This window comes from Aquila chrysaetos, chromosome 12, assembly GCF_900496995.4.
Source record: "Aquila chrysaetos chrysaetos chromosome 12, bAquChr1.4, whole genome shotgun sequence".
NCBI classification, from domain to species: Eukaryota; Metazoa; Chordata; class Aves; order Accipitriformes; family Accipitridae; genus Aquila; species Aquila chrysaetos.
This window is the reverse complement of record NC_044015.1, coordinates 30,836,784-30,863,997: the sequence shown is the minus strand read 5'-3', so window position 1 is coordinate 30,863,997 and position 27,214 is coordinate 30,836,784. Positions and strand designations below refer to the sequence as shown.

General features: G+C 44.3%; 1 protein-coding gene across 2 annotated transcripts; it reads right to left on the bottom strand.

Moving 5' to 3' along the window:
- On the bottom strand, window positions 1–25,808 carry KDM4A (lysine demethylase 4A). Of its 2 annotated transcripts, XM_030032562.2 has the most exons (22): window positions 25,720–25,808; window positions 25,143–25,295; window positions 24,688–24,863; window positions 23,466–23,580; window positions 22,417–22,610; window positions 20,731–20,780; window positions 20,202–20,305; window positions 18,991–19,128; window positions 17,834–18,084; window positions 16,853–17,043; window positions 15,200–15,561; window positions 13,305–13,425; window positions 12,509–12,687; window positions 10,010–10,214; window positions 9,678–9,754; window positions 8,846–8,901; window positions 8,122–8,230; window positions 6,979–7,167; window positions 6,112–6,282; window positions 5,495–5,614; window positions 4,752–4,844; window positions 1–3,696 (listed from the first exon to the last, which is right to left on the bottom strand). In XM_030032562.2, the coding sequence occupies exons 2-22, from the start codon at window positions 25,278–25,280 to the stop codon at window positions 3,556–3,558; spliced, it is 3,180 nt and encodes a 1,059-aa protein (XP_029888422.1). In that variant the 5' UTR covers window positions 25,281–25,295; window positions 25,720–25,808; the 3' UTR covers window positions 1–3,555. The 2 variants fall into 2 exon arrangements, with proteins under 2 accessions (XP_029888422.1, XP_040983448.1); XM_041127514.1 differs by lacking the exons at window positions 1–3,696; window positions 4,752–4,844; window positions 5,495–5,614; ... (4 more) ...; window positions 9,678–9,754; window positions 25,720–25,808 and adding an exon at window positions 9,804–9,912.
- Window positions 25,809–27,214: the final 1,406 nt, after the last annotated feature.

Genomic DNA, 27,214 nt, shown 5'->3' with positions numbered 1-27,214 from the left:
TCCATTTTGAAGTTAGATTTATTACTCGATCAAATTGAAAACAACGTACAGGCTACCAGAGTCTTGATTTCATCCCATGTTTGCATTAAAAAACAAGCACAACTGCAGACATGTCAGACAACAGAAGCCCAGTTAGAGAATGGAAGAACAGAGATGCATTGGAAGCCTTGGGATATGTGGCTATGCTCCTCAAACAGTGCAGAATCAATTCAACCCAGCTCAAAACACTGGAAAGAGAGAGGAGCGAGGAGAATGGGTCCTACTACTGATGGTACTATCTGTGGTCACCTAAGGGGTCTGCTGATGGAGAAAAAGGTCTCCTAGAAGTCCAGCCACAGGCAGAAACATTACTGCAGTCAGGTGCTTTACAAAGAATACAGTCACCTTTTTAAACTTTATAAAAAGTAATCCCTGGCTTGCCAAGCTCATCCTGAACTGAGGGCAAGCCACTATCGGTTTATAATAAAAATGCTTTTTATGGGTCCAGCCTGAACCAGCCGCAGATGGAAGCTTCATGAAAAATGAAGTGAGGTCTACTGCCTGCAGCAGCACATGCAACAGACCTAATGAAGGGCCATCAGAGCTCCCATGGGGCATATTGAGTGTGATTTCCTGCTGAACACACTGAAGAAGCACCTGCCTAGCTGATACTCTGGCAGCACCTTGCTCTCATTGGAATGATGCTGTAACAGGGATAAATACACTTCCAAAAACAAACCACTGGAGAAAATTATTATCAGTCAAGATCAAAGTACAGGTAATGGAAAGCATATGTACTTTTGAGACAGCTGCTCTGTAAAGAGCTTTTATTGCTACCTGTTATACTTCAAGCCATAAACCCAATTGTTTTTGCAAAGTCAAATAATATAGACCCGTCAAACATTAGGGTCACCATTTTTAAGTTCACAGAGAGAAGCCAAAACGCAGTTCAGTCACTGCAGTAGGTAAAGTATGCTCACATTTGAACGATGCAGCACAAGAACTGACAGAAAAATTGGGAAGGCCCTTTGTCTCAGAGTGCAGGATGGCAGCGGTTTCCAACACAGTGCAGCCAACTGACAAGAGCAAATCTGGAGCCTGCAGAAAATGTGGCATAACGAAGCTCCTCTTCCAGAACAAATACTGGGCATAGGAGCTCTTGAAAGTCACTCAGTACTGCTAGAGGTGGGTGGCAAAACTTGCTGCAGTTGAACAACAGCACTCTAAACAAATCCAGCTGTTTTGTACTAGGTCATCATTTTAGAATGAAGCTGTTGAGCCAGGTGTTTGCAGCACAGGTAGCACGTGGCACCTAAAAGGTGCATTTAAGTTATATGGCAGTTTGGGAAGAAAGCCTGAACACAGGCACCTTTTCTCTGGAGGGAGAATGGCAGATGATACAATGAGTATGTTTTTCAGTAATATACAGGTAGTGTTCAGCCTACAAGAAGTTAATACCAAATCTTAAGATACGCCGACAAAACAGAGGCAAGGTTGTTAAGGCCCTGCCAGCTCTTCTCCATGTTTGCTCATGGCATGTCACTTCAGAGAGGTTTACGTACAAGCTAAGACATCAAAGTGCAATTTCGTTCCCATTCCCCAGACCAGAGTAACTGCAGCTACTAGACTCTGGTCTTAACGGACCCTAGTTTTATCAAGCCAACTATCCCATTCATCAGAAAGCGATTTAATACCCTGAGACCAGGAGTTTTGGACATGGGAAAAAGACAAAAAAAAAAAACCACAAAGGAAAGCCACTGTCTCCTTTCAGAATCTGTTTAAGCTTTCCAATACTGATGAACGAGGTATTCCAGCACAAAAATGGGACAGAATACCTCTACGCAAAACAGCGGTTGTGCAAATCTTCGCTACTCATATCAGCCTCCTGACCCTATAAAAATGTAGGGATAAGTAAGATTTTCTTTATAAAAGTTGTAGTTTATTTCTTTTCTGATCAAGAGTTGTATCACTACACCATACTACATTTTATTGCTAATCACAAATCGATGCACCGGGGTTTCAGAAGAGTTTGGTTTATAGTGTTGCTATATAACAAAAGGAAAAAAGTTACAAATCCAGGCTTTGCAGACACATTGCCATGTCCCTATAGAAGCAGGGATGCATTAGGTCTGTTTCACTAGAAAATTCTCCTCTTGAACTGTTTCTGGAGAACACATAACCATAGTTTTCTCCAGCAGGAAAAGTCACCCCATCATTCCATGCAAAAAGAAGGTGGCCAATCTGCTCCACAGCCTAAAGTCCCTTTCCTACAGAACGGGAAAGGAACACGTATTTACATGGCTCCTACTGTGGTGCGTTAATGCTTAAATTACTAGGAGCAAGTTGGCACATCTTCCGGGTGCACCTACTCTACCCAGCTTAACTCAGCTCCCTATTGCTGGGGTAGCAAGTTCTCTCCAACACAACTGAGATGTGCCCTACTAATACTCTATAAAAATGCTGCGGTAACCTTTGCCAGACAGCAACACAGCAGCACTCCTGCTTCAGAAGAGCATTGCACAGCCTTTCAGTAATACATACAGTTCAGTGCATGCTTGATCTGTCTCAGACCCAATATTAGCTATTGTAAGCAAAAGCCTGCAGCCACACGACAGACAGTGCTGCCACAGAAGAGGTACTGCACTGCTTCAGATACCGCTGCCCTGTCATCCCCAATACTGTGATGCTTGGATTTCAAGAAGGGAGAGTTAGGACTCTGTCCCTTTGGTCATTATTGCCTTAGAGGGGGTGGGGAGAAATTCAAAAGAAACTCTTTGGGAGCTAAATGTCTATTGGGAGCTGAAACCCTATTCTTGTTAGAAGGCTGCACTGCGCAGGGCTCCAGACAGATTCATTGATTCTGAGGCACATACTATTACAGTTAAACTTATGATTAAGTCAGTCAAAACAAGTATCAGAACGACAATATTAAACGGAGGGTTAAATAATTTGTCCTATAGGATTCAATTTCACATTTCACCTGTTCACACAAGCACCTCCTGTCTGCTTGGACCTGAACAGCCTACAGCTCAACCCTCAGAAAGGAGGTGCTGAGAAACAAGAGACTGAAGCTGCTTGCGACAAAAAGATGGATATAAATATAAAAAGAGGTTCAATTTCAAGCACCAGTAATACTGCCTGCTCAAGCCCAGGTGTGGTCACCAGGGAGACTCCCAATATCAGGAACATTATTCAATTAAAACAATAGACTGTACTATTCTGCAGCTGCCAAGATTCCTGGCTACAACTCTCAGAAGAGTTTGCCACCTGTCAAAATTGTCTCTAATAAAAAAAGCAAGACTGCTCGACGAGATGAAAGCAACACCCCCAAGCTGGCTTATTCAGTAAGGACCCAACTTCAGACCAGGAGTCTGCAGGCATCAGCTTCAGCAAATGGGATCTGTTTCACTATCCAACAGCTGCCTTTCAGCTACTGCAGAGCATCAGCTTTTTAGCTTCCTTAAAAAACAAAACAAAAAAACCCTGGATTCGAAGCATCCAAATATGGCCTGTTGTACTGGAGCATTTAAATCCTTGGGGGAGGTGGGCATCTTCTTCCTCTGCCACAGGCAGCACTTACTCCATGATGGCCCGGTACAATGCAGGTTCAATGTAATCTTCACGGTAGCGTGAATTGATCACTCTTTGTCTCTTCCTCTCCTGTCTGACCTCCTTCTCTGCGAAGATCTCTGTGAAGCGCATATCTGAAGCTATTGACTAAGAGAAAAAACAGAATTAGTCACTAGACCACAGATCAAATCCTTGCCTCCACACTCTCCTACTGCATGTAAGAAAGAACCAAGTCAGGACGTTTAGGAACATCCAGCTGCCTTCAAAAACTGACCAAACACAAGAAGAAAAATATTTAAGAAACTGGACTTAAAAGTCTGGGGATAAGTTTAAGTGAACTGTAATCAGAGATCTAAAAAAAAAATCACAGGTTTCAAATTTAACTGAGTAGCTGATTTAAGTTCACAATCACTTTCTTAAAGGAATAAACACACTCATGTGTTCCAACTTTCAAGCAGTCTAGTACATTTTGTGCCTTATGGAGCAGGCATGTTTAAACACCTGGTCAGGATTTAGCTACCATACATTCTTTCTGAAACCTCTAACATCCTATGTGCCTGCCAACAAGTTCTGCATTACGGTGTGCATGATCACTCTGTAAAGCAAGATACCATAGCACGCGGTCCATAGTTCTGTTTTTTATAACGAGAAGCATAAAGCAACAGAACAGGGACCCAAATGGGCTGTGCAATCTCCATCCTGGGAGATAATCAAAACTTGACTGGAGAGAGCCCTGAGCAACCCTGTCTGACCTCAAAGTTACCCCTGTACAGGTGTCTGGAGCAGCGACCTGCAGAGGTCCTTTCCCACTTGAATTATTTTACAATTTTAAAAAATGGCCAGCTCTTTTGATGCCACCCTACTCAGAGCTTTTCAGAGCAAAAGGTAAGTGAAGGAACTTGGCCATTCTTTGCACTGGGAATAGACAATGAAACTTAACAAATACAGGCATGAAAAGGTATTAACGTGCTGTCCCAAACAGTGACTCTATGCTATAAACTCCCGTCTCTGCAGAACAAGAATTAAGGCCTCTCCAGAGCGAGACAGAACTTTGCTTTTGTAGCCTGATAAACTACCAAGCTTCACAAAGATTGAGGAGAGCATCAGACTAATCTTTTGCTGCCATGCACTCAGCTTGTTGTTCAAGGACAAATTAAGTTAAATGAGCTTCTTTAGTAGAAGTTTGCACCCTGTTTACCTACCAGCCTTGACTTCACTCTCTTAGGAAGCTCCTCTTCAAGAGTATACACATCATCCCTTTTCACCATCAGCTGTGACCCATCTTCAAATTCCACCTAGAAGAAAAACAGAAGTTGTTCTGCCAGAAGTCTCAGAAGTTAGAACCCTCCCACAGCTACCCAGAACTTGCCTTCTCCTCCCCACAGAGGCCTCTCAGGAAATAATCTTCTACCACTTGAATTTTATAAGATACATATGCAGGTATGCACACTGCAACAGACTTTAACCAAAACCTCACTAAGCCCATGACAGTAAAAGAAGCCCAGCAAGTTTTGGGATATTCTTGTAACACCTGACAAGACAGTCTGGCTGGTCACTTTAACACGGCCTTAACATTCGTCCCTTTGGAAGTGTGCAAGGCATGATGCACTCTCACAAAACAGAGAAAAGCAAATATCAAACTTATTTTAAGTAGTTTAAGCTACAGGGACAGAGTCTGCTGAAGAACTGCAGATCAGCAATTTTTCAGAAGCTGACACTTTCAAGTAGGTAGCCAGATATAAGTAGAGTTGCAAGCCACAGAGTTAACCACTTTGTACTTAACTCCAGCAACTGTTACCAGCATCTGGCATTGCTGACAAGACTGAGTAACTTCCCCTGAAGTGTTTAAGCATGACTTCCCTATAGCAATGTGCACTTTAAGAACAGCACTGTTAAAATGATGAGCTTGTTATGAATGATCAATTTCCAGACAACAATTCTATACCTGGTACATCTGGATGGCATGTGATGCGACAAACTTGGCTCCATAAACTTGTCCATCTGTCCATCTCACCTGCACAACTTCCCCTTCAGCAGGGGGACCCAACTGAAGACAGTCTCGACTCTACAGGATAAAGGAGGAAGGTGGGAGAGACAAGGACAAGGGTAAGAAGCTTCCTTACGTGAAGATTCAGCAAACCACCAGCGAGTCTATCCCAGTCACATTGCACATCACCCCAACAATTACTCCATTTTAGAAATGGAGAACTAGGCTGAGAGACATCCACTTATGTCATCTGTATTTAAATCCCAACAGTGGGCCCAACTTCAAAGTACTTCATGCAGGAATGGTATGCAAGTATCAGCAAGTTTTCCTTCAGACCTACCACTGCTAAGCAGCCAAAGATTAGCTGCACTCCTTGTTACACCTGTTCCTGTGTGCCCTCAGTTAAGTCACTCTCACGTAACACCCCTAAGGCCATCTTTCAGCACATCTCAGCCACAACACAACCTAGGGTTGGAACAATTACCAAATCCCCTGGTGTGTTTGCTCTGCAGCAGCAAGAATGGACTTGCATCATGTGCCCTCTACCGGAGCCAGATTCCCACTGCATAACGTACCACAATGTCCTCTGGATACAGGTTATCACTGAAGGAACCGTCATCGAAGTTGACCTCGTAGAAAGTCTCCTTTGCAAGGCTGACCACTTCACATTGATAGAAGCGACCATTCTTGTGCTTGCTGATGACTATCTGTCCAGGTGACAGATCCTGGAGTGCAGCCTTAGCTCGCTGAGAAAAGAAAAATCACTTTTTACACAATGACTCAAAGAACGTGTTGAGGACCATAGCTCCAGTGCTGGCAGACAAGGAAGCAAAATATTTTAGTTCAGGTGAGTAACTCTACGCAAGACACCATCAGCAGCATTTTTAGAAGAGTTCTGTCTCTGGAATCTCAAATGCTTAAAGTCTGATCTGTTAGATGCTGCTGTCCTTAATTTACTCAGTAAATTAAGCTCTGATTCTTCAGAGCAATGCAAGGCCTTTACAGTAAATATTCTCTAATAGGTTGTTGTGGTTTTGATGGCTAAAAGGGCTACATGGGAACTTCATAAACTAATCAATCACTTAAACATGAAATTCTATGACCACTCGTGCAGCCCGCTGGAGTCCCAGCACTAACTCCTGCATATTAAGCATCACAGCAGAAACCCCACTATTACTGCTCATTACAACAGCCACAGGAGGGATGTAACGCTCTCAGTCCTTCTGGGCTGCAAACCAAAATACAATAAAGCACCTGACTAAGATCACTCAGAGCAGCAGCAAGGCTGGGATCAGAATCCAAGACCAACACTGTTAGATTATACTGAACACTGTGCGAGAGCCAAGCCTTCAATGAAGTTTTAAAAGAATCACACAATCTAAAACTTCTCAGTCCCTCCAAGATACTGCAGTTCAAATCCCGGGAATCACACACCTACTCACCTCTGCCTGAGATGGAATCTTATGCCTGAAGCAGGTAATGAAGACAACAAATGGCCAGTCATCAGGCTGCATCATGACTCCTGCTGCTTGGGCACAGCTGACATGAAAGGATGTGGGACACCGACCATGTGAGCACTGTACACAGCAACCTGCAATTCTCTTTCTTCGTTTCTTGCAGAAGATGCATTTCTGTGGACAGGAAACTAGAGGTTATCGGTTGGCACTAGCTTTTACCCCACACAAAGGGCTAGCTGGTCTAAGAGTCTCATACTGTCCCATTTACTTTCTGTGAGAGCACTGCTACTTTCTGAACAAAAAGAAGCAAAAGGCTACCAGTTCTAGTTTATGACAAGGCAATAATTCATAAATTTAAAGTAACCCCATAGACAAAAAATGTACATTAAATATCTACCAGCTCAACATGCACAAAGCATGCGACCCAAGGATGCTAGCAACGGGAGATTTTGGATTAAATCAGCCTACAATGCTCCACAGTGAACAAGGCTTTTCAGCACTTGGCTATTAAGTCACACAAAGACAAGCAACAAGATTAGAATAATGGGCAAAGACCACGGAAGTAACAGTTAAAATTCTGTCACTACTACCAGCCACACTTGGGTCAGGCCTGATGGGCTTTTGTAGAAAAAGAATGTTATCTGTAATGCATTAGCATATACAAAACAGTTAAAATCATTTCCCCCTCAACACCGAGCTGTTAGAAGAGTTAAGCACAGTTGCTTTCTTGCTGAAGACATTCCCCCATTATACAAATGCCTCGCATAACCTGAAGCATCTCATTGGTCAACAGCAATCAATAAAGCAAGTTAAATACTAAGTATTAGAAAAACAACAAACAAACAAATATCACCATTACACCACTGTATAAATGTAATTTGCCACATACTGAAAACTGTGCTCCCCTTGCTGGCTCCTCATCTGAATAAACACACACTAGAACAGGGAATGGTTCAAAAAAATGGCAACAGGGACAATTGCCATTTCCCATACAAAGAACAGAGCAGATTAAATTTTTCAGTCTGGAGAGATGACTTGGGTTTGAAGGGATAAGCAAAGTCTCCCAGATTCTGAATGGACTGAAGAGACACTTTGAAACCCTACCAGTGAAGCACAGGTGATCCTTACCAGTCTGAAACGTTGCAGGGGGATTTTGCCAACATCTACAGGACTCCGCTCTGCAATGTTCACAAATTTTGCCTCCAGTACAGCTACAGCACACATCACATGAACCCACCTGTCAGGACAGAAGAGGGGAAAACCAAATTAATACGCATTAGGCTGAGAGAGGATGATTTGGAGTTTAAGTAAACACAGTTCTGTTGAATTTTGCCATGTAAATCATAATAAATAGCCTCTGAGAACTAGCAGTGTAATCTTCCTTCCTGCTGCAAGTAACAGGGAACATGTGGGGCAAACCCAAGACTGCTTCATACTTCCAATCTACTACTAACAGGCTTAACAGGAGAGCAATTTAGTGTGGCTTCTGCTGGTTGCATACCTGCATTATAAAAGCCTGCCTGATAATCCTCTGTCAGAAGGTAGAGAGATGTTACCTCATCAGGAAACTTAATTTTATGTGGTACATTATACCTCTGCACTATAAAATGCAAAGCAATTAACAGCTGCTGTCAACAGAATGAGAGTGAGGCATTACCTGAAGAGATGATGATTGCTGCATGTCAACACAATGTGAACACACTTTACCATAGCACCCCCCACTAACAGAAAGTGTGAAAGGTGTTGTTGGTCACTCTGTTACACCAAATGGAGACATTGGCTTTACTAGGTTACCCTCAGCTACTTAGGAATTGAGCTTCTCCCTTAAGATCAAAAAATCTGGAACACTCACTTGTCATCATTGGCTCTCTGCAGTGCTCCTCCTCGTAATGAACACAAACAGCAGTCCTGGCACAAGGAAGAAAGCATTAGCTGGAAGAGTGAAGTCCAGAGTGGTACACTTGCTTCAGAACTTCCTCCTCAAAATGCACGTCCAGAGGAAGAAAATGGTTTCATGGTCAGAAGAGAGCCAACTACCTTGTACAGATCAGCCTTTTAGCTCTCAAAAGCTGCTACCCTTAGGGCAACAAATATAGACTCGAACTCTGTTGAAGGCAAGCAGACCTACCACTGAAGACTTGTTCAACTTGTTTGTTATGGGTTCCTTTTACAATCGCAATACCCCTTATCCTTTGAGGATGTGTAAAAGGATCTGGAACAAACAGGAGCAAATACAATTCGAAAGGTTGACCCATTCTGCTGACCTAGAGTCTATATAGTTTTTTGAGGGAATCCCATTCTTCTTGCTCCCTTCACAGGTGCACACCTCCCTAGTTATAAACAGAAGTTACTTTCTGTTTTAGAAATAGTAGCTACCATAAATTAAGACGGACAATGGAGCTATTTACCACATTCATGCAGAACATCTTCCCTATGACTCAAGCGAGCTCAGCAGCTTTGCACTAGTTAAAAGGATTGATCACTATGGCTTAAAAAGCACCAAAATACAAGAGACTGGCTCCTGAACATTCTCTGAATTGCCTTCTTTTCACAGGAGAGAATAAAAAAAAACCCCAAACCCCAAAACAACAACAACAACAACAAATCAGTATGGAAATTAACTTTGTAGCCAAGTTCCCAAATGTACCAGATTCCATCTGTGAGAATCTTATGAGAAACTTTACCTCTTCTAAGGCATTTTCTGTACACCTGGAGCACATCCAGTCTTCAGTGGCCTTGTCAGGGGATACACCATAACAACCTGGAACAGACACATCTCACTTAAGAGCTTACCTAAACTCAGACCCATGCCCCTAGGGCCCAGAAGTAAAGCAGGAAGTTAAATCAACGAGCCTCAGGATTATGCAGTCAACTCCATATTTCAACAGCCAGTACCATCAGGTGAGGGCTGAACTTGATCTGTTTGCACATTAAACAGATGGGTAGAGGCTTGCTATGATGTATAGACTTACTACAGAGAACACTAGAGTTTAGGGTTAAGTCTAGATGCACTCACTTGCATGAACACAGACACGGCAGTTCTTGCAGGTGATGAGTATGCTGGTTCCATCTTCCTCTAAGTAGGGCGTTGAAAGATTGACATCAGTGCTGCAGCCAGTTGTAGTAAAGCACATTTCAGGAATCAGGGGTTTGGTTCGGATCTTCCCATCCACAGCAGCTGGAGCTACTCCAGAGTTTTGACTGTTGCCTCCACACTCTGCCTATAAAAGATGGACAGGGAATTTAAGTTTTACTTGTAAAACGGTCTCACATCATCTTTACTCACCCATTATTCCATATATAAATCCAGTTTAAAGAAAGAATGATGGTACTGAAAGACTAAAGAGTTAGTAGGTTAGATGCAAATATAGTTAGTTTATAAAATCCTCAGCTACTGCAGCTTCAGAATGAAATTATTTTCTACCCAAATGGCAAAACGTAAGGTCTGAACTGCATCCCTCTAATGAGCAACAAGATACACATCAAACTGCATCTGTTCTGACAGAAGAGAGGGAATCACCAAGCCTACCTCATGTTCTATGGGCAATACCTCTGCTGCATTCCCGCCACCCTCTAATACAGAGGATCATAACACTGCTATCCAGCATTGTACATTAATCTTACCTCAATATGGGAGTATTATGATCACACAAACAGATACCTACTGCAATCCCCGTTATTTTTTCCTAGTGTAGTTCTGAGCAAGTCTAACAGCCTTTGATACTAATTTGTCGTGGGAAATAAGCAGACTAAAAATGCAGTTTCCCAGTTAAAGCTCAGGAGACTTTCAGCTAATCTTTTGTAATTTACTCATCTAAACCAATGTCAAACCAAACTGCAATTAGATGTAAAGTTTACAGAGATATGCTTCCATTCAAGTTACCCTTCTTAACAGCTAAATAGAAATGAATCGTTGTCTTTGAAGAAATGTTTCAAACCATCTTTTGCACTTCACAGGCCACCATAAAAGTAGTTTGCCTCATCTTTTAAAAATATTATTAGAAGAAATTGCAGTAGCAGAATAAAGCTGCACTGTCCCTCCTACAGTGCATCAAGAGGTAGGAAAAAAAAAAGTCCAGGTAAGCATCACAGTTGGAAGGAAACTGACATGTTTTCAACAAGTCTTTTTTATTCAGATTCTGTAAAACTTACTGATTTACACTGAACATTGCACGTCAAGCAAAAGACTAAATGACTGAGGGAAAGCTATAACAAAGTTGAAGAAAATATGACTATTTTTTTTCCAAGCAGCTAGATACTTTTCTTCTTCACAAAGGAAGAGTGACTATTTGTCTCGCATTTCGTGCCAGTTTTTAACTGAATGGGTAACTGAAGTGAGTTCCCAGACTTCCTATAGACTTTCTGAAGTTGGAACAAAGACCCTAACCACAGCTCAAATCTTGGAAGACTTTCTGCTTCACCGCCTGGTGTAGACAGACATTTGAAAACCTGAAGCTACAGTTTTCTGCTTAATAGCATTTAGAACTCAAAAAAGAAGCTAACAGAACTTAAACTGTCCTCAAATTGTTAACTTTATACACTGTCAGCACTAGTGAAATCCCGATGTACTATGCAGCTTCTGTGTAGAATTTCCAGTCTTAACAAGAACCTACTCTCAGACAGAAATAGCAAGATTGAACAAAAACTATGGTCTACGGTTTTCATGGAATTTCGGAACTATAGGCAATAGAAACCCTCAACAAAAATTTGAGGTCTTTATTTCCAAAACTGTGGTGAACACATTCCTAGTGCCACCATAATCATACAGTGATCTCAAATGAATCAAATATGCTCAGCACATGGGAAGGAACAAACTACCTCTAAGTTGCAGGTTGAGCACGCAATCAAGAAAACTATTCCAAGCTACCTCAAAATTACATAGCTTTGGCACAGCAAAAAATTTAGTGTGGGACTCCTGCCTAAGCATTTAGTCAACATGACAAAGGGGTTCTGCAACCCATTTCAAGCTATGCGTTGCTACAGCTGCACTTTGCTAAAGAGCATTTTCACATGCCATAGCTACTGTCAATATGGATATACTCCAAGAAAAGACAGCTTTCTATCTATGCCATCCACAAACACAACCCTAAATCCTTTTAAGTAAAGGGTTTTCTTCCTTGCCAGCTCCCCAAAGACCACGTGCTATGAGTGGATGTACAGTGTTTTTCAAAGAATTGTAGAAGTGAAGGTGTCAGTGTGGAAAACAGAAATGGGATTTTATAGTGAGCTCCAGCAACATTCAAACTCCATTTTGTGGTTTGAGAAGAAACCACAGAACACAAAAACTTCTGCTGAACAGCTGAGCGAGTCCCTGGGAACCCACAAGAGGTCCATCACAGGTGTGGTGAGGTTCAGCCAAATGTGCTCTCCTGCAACAATTCCTTGGGAAGACCGCAACACTGATACAGCTTTTGCTAACTGGCAATATGCAAAACAACATTTCTAAAACTATGCATCACAGCGGCAACCTATTTGGTTATCTCTATGACAGTATTAACAGACTTCGTCTACATACCTGATACGTCTGGAAGAGCATACAAACAGCACAGTAAGGAGACTGCTGAGCCATGGTCCGATTGTATTCTTTTTCGGCCTCAAAATTTGGTGGCCGATTCTGCCACAGCTGGCTAAGTGGCTTGGCCCATGCTTCTGTCTCCTCAGCCTCTTCTTCAGGAGTTAGCTGCTCTGAAGCCTCTGCAATAAGAGGTCATTAAACCAGTGATTATATGTCCTTTTATAGATAACCTTCTTGCAAATGAAACTAAATAAGGCAAGAAGTTACAAATGAAGATGAAAGAAAGACTGCCAGAAATCAAACTGACGGAAGGATGATGGGAGCCAGTAACTCGGTCTCCTTTTTAAGAGCCTTCTACTAATCAAGCAACCATGCAAACACAAGATAGGCTTATTGGGTGAGAACAGCATCAGCTCCAAATTATATCAAGACTGAGGCTGTCAGTCAAAGAATCTGGTGGTGGTTTGTTTTTTTTTTTTTAAATCATGAATATTTACATCAATTACTAGAATGCTCTAAGGCAGATGCTATTAAGCAAGAGTCTCTGGTACCAGTTTAATTTTCTTTTCAGAGTTGTCACTTTCCAAAGAATGGAACAAGAAAGAAAGAAGGCACCACTTGACAGAAAAGTTTAATGATGCAAGCACAGAAAAATGAGATAAGCACCTTGTCTAGGATGCAGAGGCGTCACTTGCTGACTCCTGTTCATCACCAGTTACTTAATGGAATACCCTATACTGTCCACAGAAGCTAAGACCCTCTCTACAGTTTCCCAAAGAGCACAAGGCTTACTTACCGTCATCACTAATGCAGTCTTTAACCAAGAGCGGGTGATGGCGTGGGAGCTTGCTCAATGGCTGGCGACGACCCTTGGACTTCTTACTCTCCTTCATTGATCTTATGTACTCCTTTGCTACCTGGAAGAGGAAGCAATTCAGCAGTCAATTAGCATGTGTCCTTTTGACATTATTTTTAAAGGAATTTATTTTGAACTTAAAGAAACCTCCACAAAATGCACACATGCTTCCATTACTTTATTTCTATCAAACTAACTTCAGCTCTAAACTAGCTAAGTTTTTGAAAGAACTGGTGCAGCAGTTTTGCTAGTGAAAACCAGATAGAGCTGTACTAGCTCTATTGAGCCATTAGAATGGAGACTTTTCACAGGTCCCAACATAGCTTTTCATGCAAGTCTGTTTATATAAGAATCATGTAAGAGACAGAAACAAAGACAGACAATTTGAATGGTTCAACTTAGAAGAGTCACTCATTCTGGAAAAATCCTCAGTTTGTGTGTGAAATTAAAAATTCCAAATTTAAAAATAAAAAATAGTAAAATGAAAAACAAATTACAGAGTTCATTGGCATCTGGAACTAACAGGCTTATTTTAAATGAGGGAAAAACTTTCACCCTCTCTGCTTATTACTTACACTGATGTCTTTCCAGACAGACTGAAAGAAGGAGACTACAACAATAGTTAATTCCTCTTCCCCTTAGCCTTATGTAAAAATAAGTAACACACTGACAAAATTACTACCAACCTGACAAGCAAGACAATGATTTTAACAGGCCAGGAAGCCTCTCACTAGATAAGAACTGCCCCCCACCCCCCCCTTTTCTTTTATAAATCCATTATTCCTTTAAGAACAGAAGCAAATCTTAGATTAAATGCATCTTACATTTTTTTAGATCGCTTCCTTTTCATAAAAGAAGCCAGAAAAGAGCATAACAATCATTATCTCTCATCTCCTACATAGAGTTGGATACAAGACTTCTAAGAAACAGAAATGCTTTTATTCAAATGGAAATTAGCATTCCCAGTTGCCATCTGATGGAAAATCTGTTTCAAAATACACCACACTGGGGAAAACGATCTACACCCATTCAAAATTTCACCTTTTCCCTACATGGAGTGTGCAATGGAGACATTGGTATCAGCAACATAATTTCTTTAGTTTAATTATCCATGAGATAATTTCAGCTTTCTCAGTTTCAGCTTAAGTATCAACAGATTTGCCCATTTGCTGTTCTGTTTCTGTAATTCCTGAATCTGGAAGACATAATCATTACCTGCCTCCCACTCTCTAAACACAGATTTAAAGAGGGAAACAAAATAATTTGGAAAGACACCACCAGGTGAGATTTTAACTATTACAGCCTTCTCTTGGGTTGTCTAATAAAACATTCATTGGCAGTTCTTAAACACTCAGATTTACATTCTCCAAACCAATAATTTTTGTTCCATCATTTCTTTTTTTAAAAGGGACACACACATATATAACATGTATGCAATTTTATATTAAAAAAACCCTCAAACATATTAATGTGCTCATAATAAAGGCTGGATTGAACTAGATTCATTTTAGCTACAAATAGGTGTCTCTTACTATAAAAGGACCTGAATCAGCCTGTTAACACTACCATGTCAAAACCACCAAGCTACCCTTCACCTTAAAGCACTTAAATAATTTAAAGAAGTTCTTAAAATAAGAGATCTCCTTGTTTTCTAGAAGAGGTAAGAGACTTTCATCTTAATTCTTGTTTGTTTAGCAAACCCCATAGGCATTAAAAAACACATTAACAACTAAGCAACCTGTTATGCAAACACCAATGGAATGAAAATGTAATCTGCACAGATAGGAAGTTTTGTAATACAGCCCTTAAGCTTTCAGTACTCTTGCCATTCATACCTCTGCCAGTTCTTGCTCATTCACACTGGCGGTGGCACTGGCTTGCTTTCCTGAAGTCTGTTCATTGTCAGATCCGCTGGCATCCCCTTTAGCATAGCTATGGACTGTAAGCACCCCAGCTGGCCCAGGAAGAGTTCGTTTTGCCAACAGATCAGTCGATTCAGAGTCTGAAGAACCAGAATACGCAGGCGAACTGGACTGAACACTGGACGTTGCACTCTGCTTTGAAGGTGGCAACACTGAAGTGGAATTTGAAGCATGTGAAATGGAGAGATCCAATGCAGCTGCTTCTTGTTCTTCCTCTTCTTCCTCCTCAAGCTTCACTGTTTTCAGTTCTTCAAATTTGGCTGAGTCCACACGATCTAGAAGAAAGGATATACTGACTTTTTCTGAAGTCTGGGCAGCGGAGACAACATTTGTGCAACCATTTGCACAAAGCCAAACAGGAAAGCAAACTGCTACACACAAAAAAGTGACACTAAGTCATGTAAAGAGTAGATAATTAATTCAAACACCTATAAAACCATGGGTGGCTTAGAAAGAGAGAATAAAAGCATCTGCTCATGACCTCTTCCAGCACAAGAACTATGGTATATCAAACAAAACCAGCAGACAGTGAGTTCAAAATAAACAAAGAGAGATGGTCCTTTATACAGTGTAGCTAAACAGCCAAACTCCTGGCCACATGATTCTGTGGGTAAGAGGTTACAAGGGTTCATGGGAGACTTAACAGAAGAAAAATAAAACCCCCAAACCAATAGAAGATTATTAAATACAAGCTTCAAAGGGCTGGAAAACAGAATACTAGAGGGAGGCATCACAGATGTTTGCCCTGTTCCTATATTGTTCCAAAGGCCACTTGCTCCTCCCTTAAGAGCAAGGATAACTGACCCATTACAAGCCACATTAATTTTCCTCCAGCCTACTTATTACAAAATTACAAATAAAACATCTATACAGCATACCAGACCCACACTACCAGGAAGTGTGCATATGTTTTACTAAGCAATTTCTAGAAACAGGTCACATTACACAACAGGGATACAGAGGACCTTAAGACTACTGAGGCATCCAATAGATTCCTGTATGCAGGCAAGCAAAATAAAAAGGGCAAAAATCAAAAGCTAGAAACACCAATTTCTTAAGCAAGTCTTATGCAATACTTCCTGTTCCCTTTAATTCAGCTGAAGGGCAACATCCCCACGACCTACCTGGTCAGTCAGTCATTGAAGCAGCTACAGGATGGCTGCCTACACCTTTGCTCTCCCCCAACATTTTTTTACATAATTCTCACTGGGGAGTTATCCACAGATAGGCTACAAGGGCTAACAATTCAAGCTGTGGTTATTTCATTTACTCAAACCAGCGGCAGAAGTGTCAGACAAATTTAACTAAGGGGCACAACCTAAAATTGTTCAGATGTGCTCTTTGGTTTTGAAAAATCAAATGGTAATATCTCAAGTCTCACGACAGTAAATTTTTGAAGTGCTTGCCATGGCTCTGACAAACTAGTGTCTGCTTTTTTGGACACAAAAACATCCTACCAACCAGCATTAGATGAAAGAGTGCCCCAGATTAAGCTCTAGCAGCTTCTCTCCCTGAAAAATACTACCCTGTTCCCCCATACCAGGATAAAGCTTGACACACAGTTACCTGGATGCTTGAGCCTTTGTTCACCTTGCTGCACAAGTTCATTCGTAGGTCTCTCACGAGGCTCTGCCATGTCCACTTCATACTGCGCAGAACTCAGCTCCTCCTTGGGGAAGGCCTCGCTCTCACTCACCTCCTGAGGCACTTCCAGGCAGACCCTGTGCCTTTTTGTTCCTATGCGATGCTTGGGGATGCTGCAGAAGACAAATCCATATGTCAGGTTACCAAACACGCAAGCATATTGAATTTCTGTCTGAATGCACAAAATACAGCCTGGTTTGGATCAGTGTTTTATGAGACAGCATCTGGCAAGCCAAATAGTTTCCGAATTATTCTGAAGTGTTTTCTTTGCCTTTACGGAAGCAGAGTCAGTAATCCCTTGGGATGACTCCTCAGCATCTGTTAATCATGTATTAAGCAGCTATGTTCTAGCCAGGCATTCTTTACCTTAAACAAAAAGAATCCAAACAAAACCCAATCCAATGCAAAACAACAATAACAAACACCACCAAAGACAGCTTTAGGAACAGTAGCTGACACTGGCTGAAAAAGATTTAACTGCAAAATGTGAGATGATTAGCCTGCCCACCTTCAGCAACCAGGAACTGCACACCAATGTTGCAGCTTGCAGCACTGGTGGTACTGCAATCTGCTAGCAAGTACTGTCCCATGATTCCAATACGGTCCCTTTTTCTTCTGGCCTCCCAGTGTACAGTGCACACTTCCAATCCAGGCTTTGGATGTCTGTCCAAAGACGAAGAACTACCTTCCAAGCTGGTGCATTTCCTGTCTATCACAGACCATCATCAATGTGGACTCAAACAGTAAAAAAAAAAAAAATTAAGAGTAAAATGTATTCCCAAGAAAACAGATTATTGCTAACTCTGACTGCTGTTGTTCTACCAGAATGGCAAACTTTCAATTGCAGCTGGGTCCAATTTCTAATAATCCAACAGAAAAGCAGAGGACTAAATAAAGCACTACCTTTTTGTCTCATCCCCATCCACTTCCTCTTTGCAAGTCTCTCCTGTTTCCATTTCCTCAGCACACTGTTTCCCATTCTTGACTTTTTGCATGAGATCTCCTTTAAGGAACTCTGCCGCCTCTGGGGTTGGAAGAGCATGGTCAATGACAGTCACGTCCTTCCCGGCTTTCCAAAGCTTGTAACGATCTGGCTGGTACTTCCTCACAAACACATCCATGGAGATCTTCACCATGTCCTTCCGACAAGAGCACTGAAGTCACAGAAAATATTCCAAGTAAGGCTACATACTCAACAATTCTACTCTGCATTCCTATATCACTTTGCTTTGAGGAGCTTAACTGAAGAAAAAAACCCCCACAGTTAATTGAGCCTCAGAACTCTCAAGACTCTTTCCTAGGAAATCAAAAGTGCATATATTAAGTTATTAAAAACTGGGCTGCAAAGCCAGGAAAAACAACAAAACAGGAAACCAGATGCTATCATGATAACTAAGAAAGAAAGCTCACCAGCCTATTTAAAGAGTTGCTGGTAGAAGCTGACTGTTTTAAAATGAGCTTATACAAAACCAGCCAGCAAAACCAGAGACTATAATGAGGAAGTTGGAGCCATACAAACTCTGGGCTGACCCAGAGCAGTAGAGGTTCCCCTCATACGGGCACGGTTACAACTAGTGCTTCAAAGCATTCACTTCAATATAACTTCTGCAAACATAACCCATGTTTGTAAGGCACTTCTACAGGGATGTAACACTATCCAGTCTAAAGGTTCAGCCAAGATACTTATTTTGATAAGTGACTTAAGTTACCAAAGTCATACTTGCAGGCTAAACAGTCAATAAATCATGGTTAAAATATCAGACAGAATACTGACGAATCCTGACCACCAAGCACACCCTTTCATCTTTGGAAAGACAACCAGTACCCTGCTTTTCTTTGAAGCCTCGCTTGATCTACACAAAGCTAAAAACCCTGTTATATGCTATCCACAGCTCAAACAAGGACATGAAGCAGGAGGCTGACTGGACATGGTTACCGTATCAGAAAGCAGACATCACATCATAAATGGACAAAGCACTGAATTCACTCCCTTAGAACAAACATTGGGGGCTTAATGAGCAGCAGAGCATTAGGTTATTTGTACGCAACAGGCCACTTACCAGTACAGACTGCTTCCCATACTCGATCCACCGAAGAGTAGCAAAGTTGGTAGATTCAGCACAGTTAAAGCCATGATTAAAGCCAGCATGATAGCTATAAGGAAAGGTTATCATGAACTCTCCAGCCTCCTGTGTCACCTAGAAGACAATTGAGACACCACACTGTTCACAACTTAAGAGTCTACTTGGTGGGTCTGAATAGAAGGAGCTCCTGTAGCCCTCATGCAGTGTATCCGAAACCCCCACCCACAGATGGTGGTTGGAGTTACGTGCTGCAATGGATAGACTTGATACTTAAGTTCACTATTCTCCTACTTATGTTAAGTATCTGTTTACTGGAAAGCAACACTCAACAGTTTTTTACTAAAACACAACACAACTGGTCAAAATAGCACAGAAGGTGGTTATACATATGAAATACTCTGTGACAAGCTATGTGAAAGTCATAAAGGTACTTATCTCTGTCAGCTACAGGTTTGGCTGAGCAGTATCTAAGGCCAAGTAAAATTTCTATCCACACACAGCTTGGAAATTTACTGCTATTTTCTTTTGCTGTTCATATTCAAGTACAACTCTCAGTCAGCCTTCCACTGCTGCTCTTCAACATTTCCCCACTGTCTAACAAAGGTTCATGACAACAAAACCCTTCAGCTGCCCACATAGATGTGACAGTACTTCTGAATAAGGACTCAAAGACTACATCTTCAATGTGTATGTGTGGGGAGCGGGGATGGCAAGTTATCATCTGAGAAAGTAAGGAAGTCTATAACGTTACTAATGTAATGAAAAAAAATTAATAGGGAACAAGCCATATTTTCTATTGAGAAAGCAGATCACAGCAAACAAAATTAGCAGGGGACAAGTCTGAAACAAAAAGAGAACAATCTCTCTTCACTGAATACACAGCTAAGCAGTGAAGTTAATCTAACACAGGATGTTATGTACAGTTTTTAAGTTTAAAAAAAAAAAAAAAAAATCACAGAAGACAGAGTCTTTGTTTTTAATAGTCCTTGACAGACTCTTCTGTATCAAACTCTTTCAGGCCCCAACTGCTCGATAAACAGAGGTATAGTGGGAAAGGATTGCCTTATACCCACTGCCCTGTTCCTATTTTCCTCTCTAAGCATCTGCTATTGGCTGCTGTTAGAGATGAGACATGGCTGCATGAACCTCTTGACTGAGCTGGTATAACTGTGATTACTTTTCTACACCTTATCAAATGGGATGCCGTATTTCTTCAGAATTGATGGAGAGATGAGGGTCATCTTGTGACGGAGAAACGCCTCACAGCTTTGGGCACTTCCTGGAAAGAAACCTGTTTAAAATAAAGGCAAGGAGAGATGTTACCATTCTGCTGTGAACTAAGTTAATTTTTTCAGTAATTTTTAGGAAAAGTTACTGTCTAAACAGTACTTTTCCCTAAGCCTAGAAGTATGGACCACCTTATTTGAAGTGTGCTAGCTGGCATTCTGAAGAAAAAGGATAACTCCTGGAGATTTATCTTTAACAGATGCCAGTCTGAGACAGACCACAACTGTGTTATTTGTAACGTGACATTTCTTTTGTGTGTATACTACAACAAACACTCAGAAGTAATATAATCTATATTCTAAAAGGTCAGTCGTGCCAGCCTGCGCCCTTATAAATGTTACAGGCGTGTTGTACTCTAAAAGAGCTGAAAACCATTGTGGCTGTCCATCCCACCTTCCGCAAAAGGCAGGACATGAATTGTCCGATTACCTTTTGCAAGTCTTTCCAGTCGCTTCCCATGCTCTGGAGGGATAGAGTACCTGCAGTCATAAGAACAAGTCTGTTAAGTTCAAGTGACATGACAAAAATCTCAAAGTTTGACTGGAAATCATAAATGGATGTCAAGGCATGAATTAACTAAAAAAAAAAAAAAAAAAAAAAAAATCCTCCATCTCTACACTGTCTCTTTCAAAGTTCAACGATATAAAGCTAAAAATCTTTATCACGGAATTTTACCTCTCTAATCCTCCATCTCTACACTGTCTCTTTCAAAGTTCAATGATATAAAGCTAAAAATCTTTATCACGGAATTCTACCTCTCTAATCGTCCATCTCTACACTGTCTCTTTCAAAGTTCAATGATATAAAGCTAAAAATCTTTATCACGGAATTTCACCTCTCTATCCCAAGAAAAATCAAGAGCCAAAAGCTGACCATCTCCTCTACTGACTTTTGCTTAAGCTGTTGAGGGAGTAAAAATTCTGATGTATTTAATTAGATCTGCACGGCAAAACATGAATTACAAGAAGAAAGGGAAGAGCACTTCCTGACCTATCTCCGCTCACAGCTGTGCAATCACTAGTATGCTCAGTGCAAGGAGGAACACAGAGCAAGAGAGAAAATGGAATCATCGCTCTCAGCTGCTCAGACCAAGATGGGACTAAGTCAGACGCAATGCCACATCCTTAACATGAGCACAACTTGTGGTGTGTTCTTTAGGGCTACATCTCTCTCTTTCTGTACACACCTCGTTATGGACACCACAAACTCCTAGTTGGTTTGACTGCAGTAAATAAAACCACCTACTTAGCTTGCTTTCGCTCTGGAATAGAGTGCTATATTCTTGATGCAAGTTCCTTGTTAAATAAATCAGACTAAGGTATCAGCAAAGTTAACTTCTTCCACGTACTACTGTAAAAGAAGCAATGGACAAAAGGTTTATCTGACTAAACTATTGTTTTGTGTTCCTACGCTACTGCCACTGCATGGGGTTGTTCATTGGTCACATCATGCTAGCTATTATTTTTTACTTCAAAGTTGTATTAGAAGGCAGCCAAAAAGACTAGTTTCCAACAAAAGTGCCATGGAAACAATTGTTGAAGTTGCTTGAGAAATTTGTGAACAGAAGGGAATGATTCACTCTTAAAATGCAACCCATGCTACAGAAAAATTCGGGAGCCTCCCCTAAAAACAATCACGAAAGCTCAGATGCTGGATGAACCGCTCAGCAAGATCCACTATCCTGCTTTTCGATCTACGATAAATAGCTACATTTCAAAGTCTGTTAAAAATTGCCTGTTCCCCTAGTGCCTGCGTGACAACAGGCATATTACCTCTGTATGGTCATTTTAGAGCCTCAGGAAATCATAAGCAAGTTTTCCAAATTCTGGCCCTATCGCAGCAGAGAGTGTCCACCCTGTATTATAATTCTGAGAACTCTTTACATCAGGACAGCAAATGGACTTTCTAGAAGGTAACCAAACAAATGCTACTGAGGACGCACACTGCTTTGCAGCTCCTTACAGGTTTCTAGCGTTCTTGCCGTCAGATACAACTGCAGTGCAAGATCAGAGGGATGGTAATTCCTTTAGTCAACTCTCTTAACTTCACAACTTCGACTCCAATACTTCATGGTATTGTTTTTCTGCACCTAGAAGCTTCCCTAGAAAATCTTACCATGACTTGGGTTCCCCAAAATGCAAGTAATTAATACTGTAGAGATCCATGTCCTCGGTATGCCAGGCAAACGAAGTTTTCCACATGCCAAAATATAGGTAAGGAGTATTCACTCCTTCAATGGTTATGCCGCTTTCATTCTCCACAATATCCAGGATCGTGTTCAATCTGCCAATATTCCACGCATCTACATGCTGCAAAACACAGGCCTCATGTTAAACAAGCATTATGAAGAACTCAACCACACAACTAAGGCGACAGTTGCAAAAGCTAGCAGATGCTTGTGACACAGCACATCAAGACAAATCATCTACTGGCACAGCTCAAACCATTAGCTAGTTCACCTAAAACAAAAGTTTCGCATGGTGTTAGCTTACATACTGATTGTTTACTAGCCACATTTATGGAGGAAAAAAAAAGTTATCAGCCAGCTTAATGATTAGGAAAGAGAAATAATCACGAAGCTACAGACTTTACAGAGCAGAGAACAATAGTGTGAGCTTGAGCTGATGCCTGAACCCTCTTGAACAGAAACACTTTTCATTCCAAACATCTTTTAAAAGAATCAGCCAGCATAATTTAGGAGACTACCAAGTAGAAGGCAGACCCTTTTCTAATGTTTATCATCCTAACACATAATGGCTACAGAGCTGTCCCACAAAAACGCATGCAGTAGTGGATACCAACACAGTGTGTATTCACTGATCAACACTTCCAACCCCCATATGCTTTTCAGGACAAAGCAGTACAAAAGCAACACTTACGCAACAGCGGTGTTTGCTTTCTTGAACTAAACTGTATTACACTGAAGCACTAACAGAGGTCCCTTAGAACATTACCTCTAATAGCGTTCTTTAGCTACCCGGGTTAAATGGAGAGTATGTTATAAACATGTGGTTTACTGTGTTCCTGTCTACTCCAGAAGCTGGAACTCTGCTAAGACTATCATTAACTCTTTCTGCAAGTTAAGAGTCAAATGCTACATTAGTATTTATGGAATGCAATATACAGGGACAACCGTTACTTGAAAACCAAACCAGTTTTCTCACCTTGTCATAAAGTGTGCCATTAACATCAGCGCCGTAGATAGGGGCATTGAATGTAAGGTTCTTCCAGTATTTTCGTTCAAGGTCTTCAAAGTCCGTGTAGCGGGGTGTGCAGTACCTGAAAAAACAAAGATACTAAAGACTTTGCAGTTTGATACTTGACGATTCTAAACCAACGTCTTCCACCACTGAAAGAATCAAAAGCTACAATAAGAACACCTAATACATGTTATCAGCCAGACCCCTAACTCCCAGAACAGCAGTGACAGCAGCCACAGCTCTGTTCCTGTGAGACTTGGGAACAAAGGATCAGGAAGAAAATTACCTCGCCCATTTCTCAGTTTACTTTCATTTTTGCTTTGTGCGCTTCTCTTGGGTCAGAACAATTTCACTTTCTGTTTGTTGCTACTTAGCAAGGAAGGACGTAGTCAAAACCAGAAATGACACAAAGAACAACTTGGGAAAAAAAAAACCCACACCAAAACCAAAGTTTTCTACCACTGTAAAGGTAACATCCAGACTCACCTGCTAGTAAACTGGTCAAGCACGCTCAGTTTACCAACAAAATACCAGCTCTTGATGTCCATTCCCTGCTAACTATATACTGGCCTCTTTGTGCAGCACTGGGGGATCAAATTTACACTCTAACACCCGTTTAAATAGGGGTGTGTGTGTATACATATGTATGTTCCAGACAATCACATATACAGCATAAATGAGTAATTTTCATTGAATTGTTCTATTAGGGAAACAGAATCCTAAGATAACTGATGCGTACTGCTCTTGCAAGATAAAATAAGCTTCAGTGGACCGACTGCAGCTGGCAATTCCAACCCTATTTCTAAACAGTTATTTCAAAGGCTCTTTTGCTCAAACTCCTTTTAAAGCGATCTTTTCTCCGTCTCCTTTTTCACATCAAGAACGTTCCTTTCTCTGCTACCCTACTCAGTAAGTATTTCAACGGTCTAGCTCCTGGGGACGGACAGACAGGCCGACGGGAGCCCACAGCGGAAACGAAAAGTTCTGCCGGCATTACGTATCCTCCTGCCAGGTGACACAAGCCACAGAGGTCCCCCATCCGCGCGGCCGGTTTCACAAGCACACGCCACCCGCTCAGGGCGTTACGGTCACGCCGCGGGTGGCACCGGCGCCGGGGGCCCGGCCCGGGGCAGCTGGGGCAGGGGGAACGCCCGCGGTGCCCATCCGCACGGGGACGCGGACGTACTTGTCGCTGTTGGCGATTCTTCTGAACTCGCGGACCGTCATGGCCTTCTTCTGGATGTTGTACTGCGTGAAGAGGCCGGACTGCCCCGTCACCACCTGCTGGATGGGCGCTGGGATGACGAGCTCGTCGATGTCATCGTAGCACCGCCGCGGCTTCCACTCCTTCGGAGGAACTATCTGCAGGAAGCAAAACGCACCCGCCGTAACCGCCGCCCGCCGCCCGGGACACCGTCAAACTTGGGCCAACGGCGCCGCCCCCCCCCCCGGCCGGGGCCGGGGCCGGGGCCCAACACCCCCCGGGGCCAGGGCCGGGGCCGGGGCCGGGGCCGGGGCGCGCCCGCCCCCCCCCGGCGCTGCGGGGCAAACAAAGGGCGGAGGCGGCCCGGCCCCGCTCGGCGGACGAGGCCCGGGGCCGGGCGGCGCGGCCTGCGCCCGGGAGGGAGGCGGGGGTCGCACCTTGGCCAGCCCGGCGCGGTGGGCGCCCTGCGACTCCACGTAGGCGATGTACCGGCTGAAGTCCCGGAACTGCTCCATGGTGGGGCGGAAGGTCATGATCCGCGCGCTGGGGTTGAGGCTCTCCAGCTCCGAGGCCATGTTGCCGGGCCGGCCCTGCACGGAGGAGGCGGGGGGGGCGGTGGGTGTGTGTGGCGGGCGGGCGGGCGGGCGGGGGGGGGGGCGGGTCGGCCCGCGCACCCCTCCCCCACGCCGCTCCGGGCGGGCCCCGTCGCCCGCGCACGCCCCGCCCTCTCCGCCCGCCGGCCAATCGCCGCGGGGTCCGCACCAGCCCTGCCTCCCCATTGGCGGAGGGGGCCTGCCCGTCAGCACCACGGCTCTCTTCCTCCTCACGGCGGCGAACGCCACCGATCCACGCCCCCCCCCCCCCCAACCCCCGGCCGGGGCGAGCCCGTTCCGACGCGGAAGGCTCCGAGTCCCCGCCCGGCGTGCTCGCGTCAGCAGGGCGTCCCTCTTCTTCGCCGCCTCCGCCCCCCCCTCCGCCTCCGCCCCAACGCCCGGCCGCCGTATCCCTCCGCACCACGCGCCCAATGAGTCCGGCAGGCCACCGACGCCACCGCGGCCGTTCCCCACCGCCCGGGCCCCGCCCTGCCGCCCCGGCCCGCCCCCTTCCCCTCCGCCGCCCGCCCCGCCTCCGCCGCAACAGCCAATCGCCGCCCGCTCCCGCCACACAGCCAATAGCAATTCGACGGCGGGCCGGGGCGGGCCAGCGAATCAGGAGGCCGGGAGCGGGGCGGTTGCTAGGCGGACGGGCCGAGGGCCGGGCCGGCGGGCAGGCAGTCGCTAGGGGGCGGTTGCTGGGGAGGCCCAGGCCTGCCCGAGGCTCCCGGGGCGGCCGGGGCCCCCGCGGCAGTCACGGCGGGCGGGCCCACCCACCCGTCCGCCGGCCCCGGGTTTCCGGGGTCACCCGCCGGGGGCGGGGGCAGAGCCCAGGCCCGAGGGCGGCGCGGCTGCACGGCCTCACAACGGGCCGGGGCGGGCCCGGGCTCCGCGGGGCTCCCGGTCCTGCCGTCGCCGCAGAGGCCGGGGTGGACCGGCCGAGCGGGGACGGGAGCCTCGCCCGCCCGCCCGGCAGCCGTTTGCTGTCAGATACGGCATGCTGCAGCGCGCCGTCCCGGTGCAGGGTCCCGGGGCCCGCCCTGAGCGGCCGGCGAAGGCGGCTGGGCCCGGGGCCGGCGGCACCGGGAGCCCCGGGGGCCTTCACGCCGCCCGCGGGGCACCCGGAGCCGGCGCAGCCCGGCCGTGCGGGCGCGCTTAGCGCGGGGTGGGAAGCGCTGGGTATTAATCGGGTGTAAACGGGTGCTCTGGTGAGCTAGTGGGTTCCGGGCGCTGAGTGGTGACACACGATAGGCATGTGCCAATTGGAGGTATTAACCGAGCTAATTATACTCCTGCAATTCCTGTGTGTAAGCAGAGCCAAAGTAGAGTTGGATACTATGTGAACGTCTGGCAGCAAAGGCAACCTGGGGCTGGAGCGGCGCCAGGCCCGGCCGGCGCAAGGGAGCGTTGGCAGCACGGACCGGCCAGCTAGAAATGTGGAAAAGTGTCCCCGTGGCCGGCGGGCGTTGTCGGTAATCCAGCGCTGTCATGCTGAGGACTGGGAGCTGACAGTATAGCTTTAGCAGCAAATGCTTTCAAGTGTGGACAAGGCTGAATGCTTGACACAGCCTGTCTAGGGATACCGACCTCCCCTTGGCTGGGGCTGGATCATGTTGCGCTAAATGCTTTTTAAATGTCTAAGTGCCAAGAGGCAACCTTGGAAGTAAGCACAACCCACCCAAAAGAGCTCCTAGCCATCCTCAGAGACAACACTCCGTCCCTCGTGCCTAAATTAAACCTTAATTTCACTGTATGTTTCTCCTGATACGCATTTCCTTCCGTGTCGTGCTGTAGGCACACAGCAGCCCAGAAGGTCTTACCAAAACACCGCTCCAACACAGATTTTTCTGTGGTTTGCTTCCTCTTTGACCTGCTCAGACTCCAAATTGCCATGTATATGGACCAGAACCCCAAAG

Excerpts from the sequence above, each read along its gene's own strand:
- KDM4A (XM_030032562.2), bottom strand. The coding sequence starts at position 25,280 with ATGGCCTCGGAGCTGGAGAGCCTCAACCCCAGCGCGCGGATCATGACC. Across the intron at positions 24,864-25,142 it reads ACCGCGCCGGGCTGGCCAAG|ATAGTTCCTCCGAAGGAGTG; the intron begins GTGCGACCCCCG and ends TGCTTCCTGCAG. Across the intron at positions 8,902-9,677 it reads CAGAAAATGCCTTAGAAGAG|GACTGCTGTTTGTGTTCATT; the intron begins GTAAAGTTTCTC and ends TCCTTGTGCCAG.